The following is a 15,833-nucleotide window of genomic DNA, read 5'->3' as shown; positions in this document are numbered from 1 at the left end:
CATTGGCATGAGGTGATACACGCCTTGGTGACTGAAGAGCAGGATGCACAGGTTGTAAATAATAATTCGTGGCTCCCCTATATTATCATAATTCAACCACCAGTTCTGAATCTAGTGCAGCCTGCTTTTAGCCAGTGCTACTCACTGAAGTTGGCATGACAAAAATTTTGATAGCATAGTATGAAAATCTACATTAAGAATTGAACATAAATTGAAAGACAATTAATAGGGTTGAGATGCCTAGAAAGGTTTGGTGCATTCAAATTGAAGCAAATCCATCTACAATTCAGGGCTGGATGTAAAGCAGGCCAGCTGGAAGCAAACCTGAGTGAACAGCAAGGGCAGTTCCTTATTAATGAGAATTTCATTTAGCTAATAAGATCTGTGAGGGTTAATTGAATACTAATTGACTACCAAGCAGTCCTCTCCTCCAAATTGGGTTTGTATTGTTTGTATTTTGGGAGGAGCATCACGGGACAGTCAGTGATAATACCATATTAGATGAGTTTTTAACCAGCATTTCCTAGAGAGATTGTGCCTTCTTTAGATACGTTTGTTTTTATAAAGCATGCTAATTACATCTGACTATTGAAAGCAAAATGAATTCTTACCACCAATTTTGCTGAAGCTTGATTTGGAAACGCTTTAATTATCAGCATGCAAAATAGTCTTCTCTAGACCTATACTTTTACAACTAAATTAAATATCATTTAATCCTATTTGGAAAATGTAATTCAGACTGTTCCCATAGATAGAAACCTCTTTTTAGAAATGTCGTAATTTCTGCTTAGCTGATGGTATCTTCTTCTTGTGCATCTTTCTCCCCTGCGTGTAGTCGGTGAATTATCCTGTATAGCAGACGTATCTGCTTGGAAGATAAATGGGCATCTTTCATCTTTGGATACTTTGGTTAGAGTGCGGGGCAAGGGCAGCATTAAGGGCAGTCATAGGGATCGTGCATGGAAAAGAGCCTTCGTTTTCAAAATTGTCAGCACCAACTTCTGCAAATGCTGGAATAATGTTGTAAGATTTACGACCCAATCCTCTCCGGACCATGCACTGATGGAATTAGTGTTCTGTCAGTGTAAAGCCTTGGCTGCTGGTACAGCAGCCGCTTCTGTGGCGCACAGGCCCAGGCCACCAGTGCAATTGGCTGGTAGCCATGGGTGGACCAATGACCCTTGGAGCCCTCACCCAGAGCAGGTAAATCAGCAGAAAGGGTGTTATGGGAGAGTATCATGGTGGGGATTGGGACCAGCGGGGGATGTGCTGGGGACAGATATTGATGGCAGCAGTGGTACTGGTATCATATGCCCTGGCATGGGATTGGTATACCATTAGACCCACTCAGATTTACACTAGACAAAGAGCTGATAGCAGTGGAGAAGGTAAGCAGAAAGATTTTACTTACCTCTCAGTCACTGCCTAGTCCTTGGCCAATGCAAATCATTCAGTGTAGACTGCTCTAGTGCCTATACACACTCTGGGTTGGCCCAGGATAGGATTGGGTTGTTAGCCATAATGGCCATCTGGATTATGCCTGTGAGCCCACCAAACTTCCAAACATGTGCCAGAACATCTCACCCCCCCCCCCCCCAAAAAAAAAAAATCTGGGTTATGTAGCCAAATTTCAAAATGCTTACTTATTGAATTATAGAATTATCTATATCCTGTCTTTCCCTCTGAATAAATAGGAGCCTTCAAGGTGACATGTAAAATGCAAATTAAAAAGGAATGAAATCTGAAGTGCAATAACTGTAAACAAGCATAAAGAATAGTGCAGATTGCATATTTTGCCTTAGCCCTGGATCCGTCCATTCTTGTCTGCTTCTACCACAACTACTGTGTTTTTACACATCTACAGGATAGAATAATGATTGATTGGGCTATATGTGGATTTTGACTGGTTATACTTTTACTCTGTTGAATGGAGATAAGTCTGTTTAATAAAAGAATAGATTCTTGGTTTCTTCTTTATACTATTCCTGTATAAAATCTTCTGTGCACTGAAAGGCTCAAACAATGTGATGGGCTTGGAATTTGTTTTAAATGCATGTCTCTGGTCTGCTAGATATCAGATGTGACCAGGGGAAAGTTAATTAACTGAAGGTTTGCTTGATAAGAAATATATTCTTGGAGATTAATTTAATTATCTCTGAATATGGAATCTTGTTGTGAGTCCAGCAAGTGTTACCTTACAAAGATCTGCTTCTCTCTACTCACTCTGTGACTGTAACATCCCATCTGAGAAGGGCCTTGTATAAGGAAAAGGCTGTTCCTATGAGGAGTTTGTCATCTATCATCCTGCTGGATCCCTGTCAACTGTAAAGTTGCTATGGGACAAGCCAAAGGCTGGACCATCTTCACCTCTTGCACGATCCATGTCAAAGTTTGCACATGTGAGTTGTGTGTATGTGTGCACACAATTCATTAGATCTTAGAAGAATGAGATACACAAACAAGAGTGTTTTTGATTCATAATGTTGTATTCCGTATTGACAGCATCAATATGATGCAATGAAAAGTCCAAAGGGTGAAGTCCTTTAGAGGATCCAAAAATGTGCAGTTGTCATTAGAGTGTCATAAATGGGCAATGGAGTCTTGCATATAGCAACAAAACCAAAACCACAGATTCCTGCCACAAAGGGCTGACAATCTAGAGACTGACATGCTGGAGACAATAGGTGGCGGCTGGGTAAACAGGAAAGCAATGCCTGGGCTTAATAATGTTAAGCTAAATCGTTAATGGTATCAGGCTTCCTTTCTTTTAAATATCAGGGTAAGTTTTAATGTCATTCCTACTTTGTAATGCTTCAGGTAGTGTAAAGATTGTCCTGTGGACTTAGAAGTGCCTGGATTGAATTTTGACTGCATATATCTCTTTTGAAACAGCTAGCAGAAAGTCTGGGGAGCCTTTAATTATTTCGGATATCAAGAAGGGGAGTGTAGCACACAGGTAAGTGAACTCTTGAATTCTCCACTAGTGAGCCTTAGTAAATAGATCGAAATGGATCTGTTAGAACTTGGATTCTGCTCTTCATTTGTTTCTGAGAACACCACATGTAGATGTGATTCATTCTGGAGGTCAGTGCTGTAAAGTCACCAGAAAACTTTGCCTCCATAAGAACATAAGAACAGCCCCACTGGATCAGGCCATAGGCCCATCTAGTCCAGCTTCCGGTATCTCACAGCGGCCCAACAAATGCCCCAAGGAGCACACCGGATAACAAGAGACCTCATCCTGGTGCCCTCCCTTGCATCTGGCATTCTGGCATAACCCATTTCTAAAATCAGGAGGTTGCGCATACACATCATGGCTTGTACCCCGTAATGGATTTTTCCTCCAGAAACTTGTCCAATCCCCTTTTAAAGGCGTCCAGGCCAGTCGCCATCACCACATCCTGTGGCAAAGAGTTCCACAGACCAACCACACGCTGAGTAAAGAAATATTTTCTTTTGTCTGTTCTAACTCTCCCAACACTCAATTTTAGTGGATGTCCCCTGGTTCTGGTGTTAGAGTGTAAAGAGCATCTCCCTATCCACTCTGTCCATCCCCTGCATAATTTTGTATGTTTCAGTCATGTCCCCCCTGAGGCGCCTCTTTTCTAGGCTGAAGAGGCGCAAACGCCGTAGCCTTTCCTCATAAGGAAGGTGCCCCAGCCCCGTAATCATCTTAGTTGCTCTCTTTTGCACCTTTTCCATTTCCACTATGTCTTTTTGAGATGCGGTGACCAGAACTGGACACAATACTCCAGGTGCGGCCTTATCATAGATTTGTACAACGGCATTATAATATTAGCCGTTTTGTTCTCAATAGCCTTCCTAATGATCCCAAGCATAGAATTGGCCTTCTTCACTGCCGCCGCACATTGGGTCGACACTTTCATCAACCTGTCCGCCACCGCCCCAAGATCTCTCTCCTGATCTGTCACTGACAGCTCAGAACCCATCAGCCTATATCTAAAGTTTTGATTTTTTGTCCCAATGTGCATGACTTTACACTTACTGACATGTTTTCTTCCCGGCTTGAAATGTTAGATCTTGTAATTGTAGCACCTGTAGCAAACACCAGTTTCATAGATGTAGCTTAAGGTGCGTTCATGGCCTGACATCTGCTTTAGTGTCAATATGTACCCTAATTAGAGGTCTAGTCTTAGGTGTCATACATTATTGTTTTAATAATGATGGTAGTTTCTGGTAGTCTCCATCCCCGCACACAACTGTTTCCAAAATGATATCCTAGAAGAGCAAACAAACTTTGGGAGGGCATGCTAGCTGGGCACATCTATACTGGCACATGTTGTTTGAGAAGTATGATGAGTAGGTGAGTAGGCAGCCTGCATCCATTAACAGTATGTTCTGTTGTGATTTGAGCTCATACCTTTATGTATGGAGAAAACTGGGACTAGAATTCAAAAATTGTTTTGGGAGTACCAACATCCTTGACCTTTTATCTTCTGGCAATAATATGATGTGAAATTCCAGGATTTTCTTGGTTGTTTAGAGAACCCAACCAGAAACACTGAAAAGATGGCAAATTTGTCAGCAGTTTGGAATTACTGATGGGAAATGAGGCTGACTGTTTATTTTTTGCATCTGTTTCTACGCTGTAGAGAAATATTTATTCCCCACCTTGCACTTCCTGTTGTTATCACTGGCTCAGTTCTCTTGCATAGAGGAGGGATCACATTGCCATAAGTCTTGCAGGAAACAAATTCTACAACTCTCTGAAATGTACTATTTTCTGGTTTTTTTTTTCTTTCTACTCAGAACTGGCACCTTGGAGCCTGGGGACAAGCTGTTAGCCATTGATAATATCCGACTCGACAACTGCTCCATGGAGGATGCGGTGCAGATTTTAAAGCAGTGTGAAGAACTGGTCAAATTGAAGATCAGGAAGGATGAGGATAATTCTGGTATTAAAAATGTGGATCCAGCTATTATCACGTCGTATTAATAACATGCCTCTGTAGTAATGATAAGGCTGGAAGACAAGCTGAGAACCATTGTTCAGTTAATTAGTAGGCACTTGTGCATGTACTCACAGCACATGCATAGCTGCATATGTGTATGTATGCATAATGGCTTAAAACTTCTACTTGGCAAATATTGTGAGCTTTCAGCCATGGTTGGGTGTTGTCTATTACCGTTGCTCAGCATCCTTTCCTCTGTCCTTTCCTCTGAACAGATGAACAAGAAACAACCGGTGCTATCATCTACACAGTGGAGCTGAAGAGATACGGTGGACCTTTGGGGATAACTATTTCAGGGACTGAGGAGCCTTTTGACCCTATCGTCATCTCGGGTCTGACGAAACGAGGACTGGCCGAAAGGTGAGTTGTGCAGGAAATGAGGCAGTGAGACCCAGGTTGGAAGTAAACAGGTCAGACTCTGTTAACTCAAACACAATCAGCAACTGGAGGCCAGCATGAGAGGGGGGAGTCTAACCTACTAAATGCCCTTCCGGAAGGGACTAGTGTGTCATTTCAACCACAATTGTTCCTCCTGGGCCCATGCCAGAGGAGATTATCCATACTTAGAAGCCATAAGACAGGACCAGTAGTGATCCCAGGCTGACTTCCAGTGACCCCTCTAACCTAACTTCTTTTCTCAAAGTTATGCCAGTTTGAGAAAGATGCCTGATCTTCCCAGACCTTTAAAAGTACATACTCTCTCCTGGTGAAACCCCTGATCTAAACTCCCACTGCCCTTCAATGGTCATCATGAGTAAATAACATCTCCACTTGCTGCTTTCTTTTTCCCTTGGTCCATTAGCAGAAGGCCAGACCCCTTTAGCAAAACTTTTGGAAATCATGCCTCTCCCCCCTCCCCATGCACTCATCACACCTAAAGAAATTACCTTCTCAGGAGAAAACCCCAACTGTTCAACCACCATCTCAGCCCTTCAGGCCATCGTCTTCTTGGTCAATTCTCTGTTAAACTTCTTCCTCGCCTACTCAATCACAGCAGGGTTCCTGGTCACCTGCCGTGCTTTACAGAGTAGCATCTCCACCCATGTCATCAGAAGCCCTGCAGGCAGCATCTCCACTCTTCCCAAGTCCTGCGATATCTTGCTGAGCAGCTCCAAGATGGGATGTTCTCTTAGGTGCACCAGGAGGAGGTTAGGGGAATCAGCACAACTGGTAGATCAAACAACCATGTCATGAGGGTACTCCACTGCATGCTATGGTATCTAGTCAGGAGATCTGGACAACCCACTTCAGCCCCAAAACCTCTTCTGGATGCTCAGCAGCCTAGATGCTCGGAACCCTCCTCCATATTTGGGTTGAGCAGTGAAGACTACCGTCATCCTCCGACTTCTCTAAGTGAAGTTGGTACCTCTCAACTTGCAGCCCCATGTGTACGATCCAAAGTACTTGGATCCCATTTGTGTTGGTATATAACCAAGGCCTGTATCTAACCCCCTACAGCACTGGTCATGCCCAGAGGCATACCCTCACCAAGTTGGGGTAACTATGGAGAAACCATTTCATATCTTCATGGGTGCCTTGTTCAGTGGCCTTAGATCAAGTAGATGCCTGTGCCCCAGATGATATTTGTTCTGCTGCTGCATTCAGGCTGCTGGATAGCACTGCTTCAACATCCCCACCTCTCAAGCCAAGTCACTGGGTGAGGGGCCCTTTACTACTGCTTTGTAATGGGCAGAAGTCTCTGGAGGAACTCAAGGCACAAGTCACTGAAAAGTTACCTTGCTCAAGCGTCATTGAAATGAATGAATGGGACAGCACAGTAGGAAATTTTCTAATTGTCTTTCCTGCACTACTATTTTACTGGGCAATAAATTAAGAACATAAGAACATAAGAACAGCCCCACTGGATCAGGCCATAGGCCCATCTAGTCCAGCTTCCTGTATCTCACAGCGGCCCACCAAATGCCCCAGGGAGCACACCAGATAACAAGAGACCTCATCCTGGTGCCCTCCCTGGCATCTGGCCTTCTGACATAACCCATTTCTAAAATCAGGAGATTGCGCATACACATCATGGCTTGTACCCCATAATGGATTTTTCCTCCAGAAACTTGTCCAATCCCCTTTTAAAGGCGTCTAGGCTAGACGCCATCACCACATCCTGTGGCAAGGAGTTCCACAGACCGACCACATGCTGAGTAAAGAAATATTTTCTTTTGTCTGTCCTAACCCGCCCAACATTCAATTTTAGTGAATGTCCCCTGGTTGTGGTATTATGTGAGAGTATAAAGAGCATCTCCCTATCCACTCTGTCCATCCCCTGCATAATTTTGTATGTCTCAATCATGTCCCCCCTCAGGCGTCTCTTTTCTAGGCTGAAGAGGCCCAAACACCGCAGCCTTTCCTCATAAGGAAGGTGCCCCAGCCCCGTAATCATCTTAGTCGCTCTCTTTTGCTCCTTTTCCATTTCCACTATGTCTTTTTTGAGATGCGGCGACCAGAACTGGACACAATACTCCAGGTGTGGCCTTACCATAGATTTGTACAACGGCATTATAATACTAGCCGTTTTGTTCTCAATACCCTTCCTAATGATCCCAAGCATAGAATTGGCCTTCTTCACTGCCGCTGCACATTGGGTCGACACTTTCATCGACCTGTCCACCACCACCCCAAGATCTCTCTCCTGATCTGTCACAGACAGCTCAGAACCCATCAGCCTATATCAAAAGTTTTGATTTTTTGCCCCAATGTGCATGACATTGAAGCGCATCTGCCATTTTGCTGCCCATTCTGCCAGTCTGGAGAGATCCTTGTGGAGCTCCTCACAATCACTTCTGGTCTTCACCACTCGGAAAAGTTTGGTGTCGTCTGCAAACTTAGCCACTTCACTGCTCAACCCTGTCTCCAGGTCATTTATGAAGAGGTTGAAAAGCACCGGTTCCAGGACAGATCCTTGGGGCACACCGCTTTTCACCTCTCTCCATTGTGAAAATTGCCCATTGACACCCACTCTCTGCTTCCTGGCCTCCAACCAGTTCTCAATCCACAAGAGGACCTGTCCTCTAATTCCCTGACTGTGGAGTTTTTTCAGTAGCCTTTGGTGAGGGACCGTGTCAAACGCCTTCTGAAAGTCCAGATATATAATGTCCACGGGTTCTCCCGCATCCACATGCCTGTTGACCTTTTCAAAGAATTCTATAAGGTTCGTGAGGCAAGACTTACCCTTACAGAAGCCATGCTGACTCTCCCTCAGCAAGGCCTGTTCATCTATGTGTTTTGAGATCCTATCTTTGATGAGGCATTCCACCATCTTACCCGGTATGGATGTTAGGCTGACCGGCCTATAGCTTCCCGGGTCCCCCTTCTTTCCCTTTTTAAAAATAGGCGTGACATTTGCTATCCTCCAATCTTCTGGTACCGTGGCCGTTTTGAGGGACAAGTTGCGTACCTTAGTCAAGAGGTCTGCAACTTCATTCTTCAATTCCTTAATAACTCTTGGGTGGATGCCATCAGGGCCCGGTGACTTATTGATCTTTAATTTATCAATGAGGTCTGAAACATCTTCTCTTTTAACCTATATCTGACTTAACTCCTCGGTCAGGAGGGGCCGTTCGGGCAGCGGTATCTGCCCGAGGTCTTCTGCCGTGAAGACAGATGCAAAGAACTCATTTAATTTCTCTGCCATCTCTAAGTCTCCTTTTATCTCCCCTTTCCCTCCCTCACCATCCAGAGGGCCAACCGCTTCTCTGGCGGGTTTCCTGCTTCTAACATATTTGAAGAAGCTTTTATTATTCCCCTTAATGTTGCTGGCCATGCGTTCCTCATAGTCTCGCTTGGCCTCCAGTATCACCTTCTTACATTTCTTTTGCCACAGTGTATGTTCCTTTTTATTCTCCTCATTAGGGCAAGACTTCCATTTATGGAAGGAAGCTTCCTTGCCCTTCACAGCCTCTCTAACTTGGCTGGTTAGCTATGCGGGCACCCTCCTGGATTTAGTGGAACCCTTCTTTCTTTGCGGTGCACACACAATCACAAACGCCTAGGTTTCCCCCCCCTTTTGTTCCTTGGTTGAGAGAAAGTGTGAGGGTTGTGTTTCTGCTGAAGGGATATTGCATCTTCTGTGCTCTCAAAGGGTGTATTGAGATAAGTTCCCAAAATAGCACATTCATTCCTATTATGCTAGCAGTGCAGAATATGATTCCGTATAGTGGCCATATTGATGAGCACCACTTGGACTCTTTTTTTGTGTTTACTGTGCATAGGGGACTGTGCATATTTACTGTGCATGGGGGACACTCATGCTGGCACCAGGTCACTGGGGCCTTGGGGCAAAGCCCTGCACTGGGTCCCTTGCTTCTTGATAACGCTTTGCCCTGAAGTGACATATTTCCCAAAGAAGCTGGTGGCAGTCCTAATCAGAGATGGATGGATTTATTTCAAGAAATTTCTTCCTTGACATTCCCTTGCCAAAGCTAATGACCAAGGTAGCTTTTGAGGACCTCCTTTGTCTTGGGGCTTGGTTGCATACACCCAGTTGTGGGCAGGTTTTTAGTCCAACCAGGTCCCCAGCTGTAACAATCTTCATTTGCCATAATTAGAGATTGGTAATAGCTGAGCAAACATCAGCACAAGTTAAACCCAATTGCAATCTGGTGTCTTTGCTGGGGGCATGAGCATAAATAGAATGCTAGGTGCAGGGAGGTGGCAGTAAGATGCAAATATCTTGTGGTCTTATGTGTGCTCCCTGAAGCATCTGGTGGGCTGTGGTGAGATACAGGAAACTGGACTAGATGGGCCCTGGGCTTGATTCCAGCAGGGCTCTTATGTCTTATGTATCACTTCCATAGTGGCTAACTGATCACTGAAGTGGGAGAAGGGGAAAGTCACTCTATTTAGAATAGCAGTGTTTGAAGGAATTGTTGGGATTTTAAATTTGGAAGTCGAAACTTTAAGGATGTTACAGAACAAATTAGATTCCATCCTAGATTGGAACGATTGAGTCTCTAAGGTTTTTTTTTTTTAGATGATCTACCAGTGGAATTTCATGTATCCACTTATAAATTGCCTTTTGATTCCAAACTGTAATCTACAAATAAAATCCTCCCTTAGCCCTTCTATGTCCAGATGACCACTGCTTACAATTCCGAAAGAAGAGAAAGCTGCTATAATCCATTGGTCATGAGTGCTTTGAATTGCTCCCTTGCTGTTTCACTGGCATCACAGTGACCCCTAGTGGACTGCTATGGAAATTATTGTGCTGACACACCAAAAAAAGCACCAAATAGTACAAAGAAGCTGAACTGAATCTTTAATGAACAGCAAACGAACAAGATTTTGAAGGGTGATTGCACAACAATGGGCTAAGCTTTTGTTTTCTGTAGCTGAAAATAGACCATTCTATTATTTTGTGGAAGCTGTAAGCAAAAGCAATTTACTCATGAAAGGAAGTGGGGTAGGTAGGAGTGAGCCTTCAGATGGAAAGATACAATGTGACTAATGGCTATACTTAGATAGTCTGTCATGCCTGATATTTAGAACTGCAGAACTATAATGGAAAGAGAGGCTGCTTTTCTGATATTACTGTCTAGTATTGGCCGTAGCTGAACTTGGCTGTATGATTCTTCTCCATCCTCTGTGACTTTTCTGTCTTGGGTGTTCTCTGGTATTTCACCAACACAGTGTTGCAATTTATAGTATGCATGGAATGAGATATCTGTTGTGGTCGTAACTTAACAAAACAGTGGTGATATAAATGAAAGAGACAACATGGGGGGGGGTCATTGTTTCTATTGGGACACAAGCTGCACTTAGTTATCCTTTACTTCTGACCACATGCTGGATTATAGAATTGAACAGGGATTTGGGTGCTCTGTTATGTGGTGAAAAAAGCAAGCTTTGCCATGGTGGTCACAAACCATGGTATCTCAGGGGTCATACAAACACGCTGCTCCCTAGGTGAATGGCTAAATTCTGACTCACCTGGACCCATTTCACTGAATGGGGTGCAGCTGTAAGAAACATGGTTTGTGCAATCCCCACTGGGTTGTATGGTGATGGAACTCTGCTTCATGTCATTAGGAAAAAGAATAAGTATTTATTAAACAAGTTCCTAACAGATTAGTGACTTTGCCAGAATTTGTGCTTGTATTTCAGTGACTTTTAAAGGAGCTTAGTATAACTGAGCCTACAAGGATGGCAGTCTAAACTTAAATGTGTTGGTTGCATTTTGCTTGGCAGTGCAACCATACATTTACATTGAAATGCAGTTTTATTCTTGCTGGATAATACAAACGCAATCATATTTTGTATTTTTCATTGATGCCCACAGTCATCCCATTACTGTCATGTACATCAGTTTGCTGATCATGGATAACTTTAAGTAATCCTGGAAGAGCCTCATTTTGGACTAGCTCTTGGGTTGCAAGTGAAATTATGGTCATGCACAACAGCTGCAATGATTTTTTCTTGCTCTTTAGAACTGGAGCCATTCATGTCGGAGACCGGATATTAGCTATTAATAATGTAAGCCTTAAGGGGAAGCCACTGAGTGAAGCTATTCATCTACTCCAAATGGCTGGAGAGACGGTAACTCTGAAGATCAAGAAGCAAACTGAAAGTAAGTTCTCAATCTCCCATCACTTTAAAATCCCTATTTCACATCTGACAGATTACAGAGTATAGAAAAGTTGGCAGCACATGGGTTACCCGTGCCAAGTCCGAGTGGGCTTGCTAATTTGATACAATCAGAGTGATAAAAGAAAATTGGGGGAACCTTAACACTGTAGCAAGCAGATGGTGATCATTTCATTCTTTGCTTTAAAAATGCAAAACTGCCATTCCTGCTAACGCTAAGGTGGTAGAAGACTATTGTATTGCAGTAAATTGTGCTTGTTTCATCGAAGGAGAAAAGAAAGTTGAAGAGATCAATAGGTGACTCTGTGACAGGTGTAATCTGATGTGCTTACTTGAAACACTGTTTTGAAAAGCTGCCTAGATGTTGAGCTGTCTGTTTTTCTTTACAAAGGGCTTTGATCCCTGTAAGGTAGACAGCAGCTTTAGAACTGCCAGTCTGGAAAAAGTTCTGTTTTTTCATCTTCACATTGTGCTCTCTCCTTCCTTAATACCATTCCAGCTTCTCAGCTTTGATACAGGATTAGATTTGTAAAAGAATTGCTGAAAAACCAACTGGAGTAAAACGTAAGCAGCATCCTTCCCTGCCAGCCACCCATCAGTCAGAAACTGCACATCAGACTGTGTGACTCTGCAGTACCCCTATACCTTTGAAGTTCTGATGCAGCAGTGACTCTGCTTGTCTGCACTTTTGTCATGATGTCTTGAAAGGAGCGAGGTTCACTCTTGAAGTACTGACTGATGTGTGCGGGGAGGGCTGAGGAATTCTCAGTCTTTCAGGTTTTCTTCGCTTTAATGAAGACAACTGAACGGAACAGAATTGAATTCATGCCATTGGATTTCCCTATTTTGTGCAAGTGTTAGATTTAAATACATCTACTTTCCACCGTCAGTCTTGAGTCTTTAAGCATTTCATGAGTACACAGAAGTTTCCTGTCCCAAACTTCCTCACTTTTCTTTCTAGTCATCAATAAAGCAGATCTTCTGGTTGCCCGTGGTTACAGGTTCCTTCTCCAGTTGCTTTCTGAGCACTTTATACGCTGACAAGGATAAAGAAAGTTGGAAGTGAAAAAGATACTTTTAAGTTCCTAGCCCGAGGAAAGGAGTTGCATAGACTCCATAAACACACAGCAGTCAAAATATGTTTTTACACCATGCTCCAACCTCGATCCTTTTTCATGCAAGAATCCTCTGGTCTCCCTCGACGCAGCTGAAAAAGGAACTGAAGATAAAGTTTTCCATTTCTACTGGAAACGCCTTATAAAATGATCATTCTTAGCAGATACTAATCAGACATCTACAGGCACAGAATGTTTGCAAGGAAACATCCTCTTGAAATAGTTCTGCAGCCAAAACATGTTTTTCCTCAGAGAAGCTCTTTGGAGCACTTTCTGCAGACAGTGCCTGAGTAAAAGGACATGCATTGCCTTTGATCATTTCAGCTCTGAAGCCTGTGAAATTGGAATGCTGAGGCCATCTCAACAGAGTCATCATAAGCAATTTAACCCATTCCAGAGTTGGTGAGACTATAGATTACAGTACTTTTCTTCTAAATAACAGCCTTTATCTGAAGAGACATTCAAAAGTTGGAAGAGCAAGGGGACGGAGTTAACACTCAGTGAAGTAGCAGGGAACCTTGGAGGGTTCCAGGGGGAACTGCTAAATAGATGTGTTTTCCAAGGACCTCAACAATGAGGTACTCTTCGTTGCCAAGAAGAAGGAACAAAGGCTAAGAGCTTGAACGGGGCAGTCTCTTGAGACGGCGATTTCAGAGATATTTTCCCTGATCTGTGCTGAATCACATCGTATCCCGGATGCCATCTTCGGAGATGATTTGGACAGCTGAGGACTCCCCCCCCCCACGGCCTAGATAAAACATGAAAGCGAACAAAGCCTTTAACTGTGAGTAACCAGTTCATTAAAAGGCTATAAAAAGAATTGTAATCAAGAGGTTGGAAGGAGGGAAAGACAACTTTAAGATTATTTACGTTGGCTTGCAGCCACCCAGAGGGGAAAAGAGCCAATGTGGATTTAAAGAAGCCCCTGCTGGAGCAGTCTTTTTTTTTTCTTTTTTGTAACAAGGATGATTGGAAGAAAAGTAAGGGAATATAAAGGATCACCCTGTTGGAATGGTATGCATGGAAAAGAAATTAACAATTAATCTTTAAAGGATGGAATAACTTTCGTTTTTGCCACAAAAGGCTTGACTCAGGCCTGAACAATTAAAGGTATACTAAATTTGACAGTGTTATTAACTTGAATTGGATTACTGACCCACCCCTTTTGGATATAAAAACTTAAAGATTATCTTTGACAAGAAGAGAAGCAAGATAATAAGAATTGGATGACTCTTTAACTGTGGGAATGTTTGGACACTGATATTGACTTGAAGTGGATTATTAACTTATTCTTTTTAGATATAAAAATTGGGAATTAGCCTTACAAGAAGGTAAAGAAAGATATTGAGGGTTGATTCTTTAATTGTTGGACCATTTTATTTTTCTTTTTTATAGTCAGAATTATATCAACTTGATTTGATACTGATAAGAATGATATCAAAAAATTTAAAGGATGTTAGCGAAAGCCAGACCTCATTAATGGATAAGTTGTGAGAATTCAGAAGTGAATTGAAGCAAGAGGTTGGAAAACTATCTGAACAAATGAGGCAAATAAACTCCTCCCTGACAAACAGACAAACAAAGAAAAGTATGGAGGGGATGGAAAAAAGAATGGACCAAATGTCAGATGAAACTAAAGAATTGGAGATTTTTGTAATGAGACAGGAGATGGAAAAAGCAGCATTTATTACAACTCAGAATTTTTAGGGGGAAAAAGAGGGAACTCTGAGAGAAAGAGAATGCGTCCTTTCAAGAAGAAGTATCCTTGAATTAAATTCAAAAAGAATAAGATGGAGAAAATGGAAGAAGAAAAGAGAGGGATCAAGAAATATAAGAGAGTTAAGAGGAAGAAGAAAGAGTGGAAGGAGCAGTGGGAGGAGCAAGAAGGAAAATATCAACAAGACAGAGAACAAAGAAAATACTAAGACAGGAAGTGAAAATGGCTGAATAACAAGTGGAAATTTTTTTGTAGATATTAATGGATTGAATTATCCTCAGAAGTGAGGAATATTCCATTAATTATGTCAAATCAAAGCAGATGTAAATGAAAACAAAGTTGGAATACAAATATTAAGATAATTAAAGTGGTATTAAGATAATCAAAGCGGTATCTTCTAAAAAGTATTTATATAAATTGTTTTATAGATATTTAATTCCAGAGGAAGTAGCAAAAATGTACCCTGGGTTATCAAATAATTGTTAGATATGCAAAGAGATAGAGGGAATTCTTTATTATATGTGGTGGATATGTGGAAAGTAAAGAAATATTGGAAAATGATATATATTGTTACAAGAGATATTGAATTGTGCAGTACCATTCAAACCGGAAATATTTTTCTTAAATGTGATATCAGAAACTGAAGACCAATATAAGAAACATTTTATTGTACATATCAGTATAGCAGAAAGAATATTGTATCTGTAAAATTTGAAGCCTTTTTATGATTGGATAAATAATTTTAGTTAAACAATATTGATTGTTTAGTTTAATCATTAATTAGTATAATGACAAATATGATAATTTTTGTATCAATGATTATTTTTCTTTTCAGTCGTTGTTGATTTCTTTTTTGGATTTAGACATGTTTGAATCTATGGCCAATATCCTCATGTGTAACCTATGTAGTCCCAGCCCTAAGTTTATCCCATTTTCCTTACCTGTATCTGTAAATAAATAAACTTTGCACAAAAGGTGGAAGAGCAAATTTTCCAGGTGGCAATCATTTTAAGTGTTCAGAAACTATTTACTTAGAAATAAGTCTCCAATTGATTTCTTTAAAAACTTACTTGTGAATAAATGTTCTTAGGCTCACTTATTGCCAAGAGCAGAAGGGCTGATTTGTATGTTTTAAATGGCTGTAGGAAATCGATCTCTCTACCTTTGATTTCAATTACAGCTGATGCATCTTCAAGCTCCCAGAGGCCAAAAATCCATCTGAACATGATGGAAAGGGAAAGGGACCTTTTCCCCTGCTATGGTGTTGCTGGTACTAGATCCCCAATATCTGTTTCTATATTCTTTGAGGGCCCAGAATTGGTCCTGTCTCTTAAGAAAGTCATCTACAATTAGCTGATGTTTATAACAGCACAAAATATAAAGGCTGATAATATACTGTAAAGGTTGTGAGCTCCAATGCATGGGCTATCTCCT

General features: G+C 41.8%; 1 protein-coding gene across 2 annotated transcripts in view; it reads left to right on the top strand.

The window, feature by feature from the left end:
• Positions 1-15,833, top strand: part of GRIP2 (glutamate receptor interacting protein 2) — a 157,322-nt gene that overhangs the window by 122,840 nt on the left and 18,649 nt on the right. For both annotated transcript variants that reach the window (XM_066613706.1, XM_066613707.1), the window contains exons 15-18: positions 2,893-2,956; positions 4,771-4,916; positions 5,189-5,333; positions 11,411-11,550. In XM_066613706.1, coding sequence (XP_066469803.1) covers positions 2,893-2,956; positions 4,771-4,916; positions 5,189-5,333; positions 11,411-11,550 — 495 coding nt within the window. The remainder of the gene's footprint in view (positions 1-2,892; positions 2,957-4,770; positions 4,917-5,188; positions 5,334-11,410; positions 11,551-15,833) is intronic.

This window comes from Tiliqua scincoides, chromosome 2 (assembly GCF_035046505.1).
Source record: "Tiliqua scincoides isolate rTilSci1 chromosome 2, rTilSci1.hap2, whole genome shotgun sequence".
In the NCBI taxonomy this organism is placed as follows: domain Eukaryota; kingdom Metazoa; phylum Chordata; class Lepidosauria; order Squamata; family Scincidae; genus Tiliqua; species Tiliqua scincoides.
Note: the sequence above shows the minus strand (reverse complement) of the source record. Positions and strands in the feature narration are given on the sequence as shown.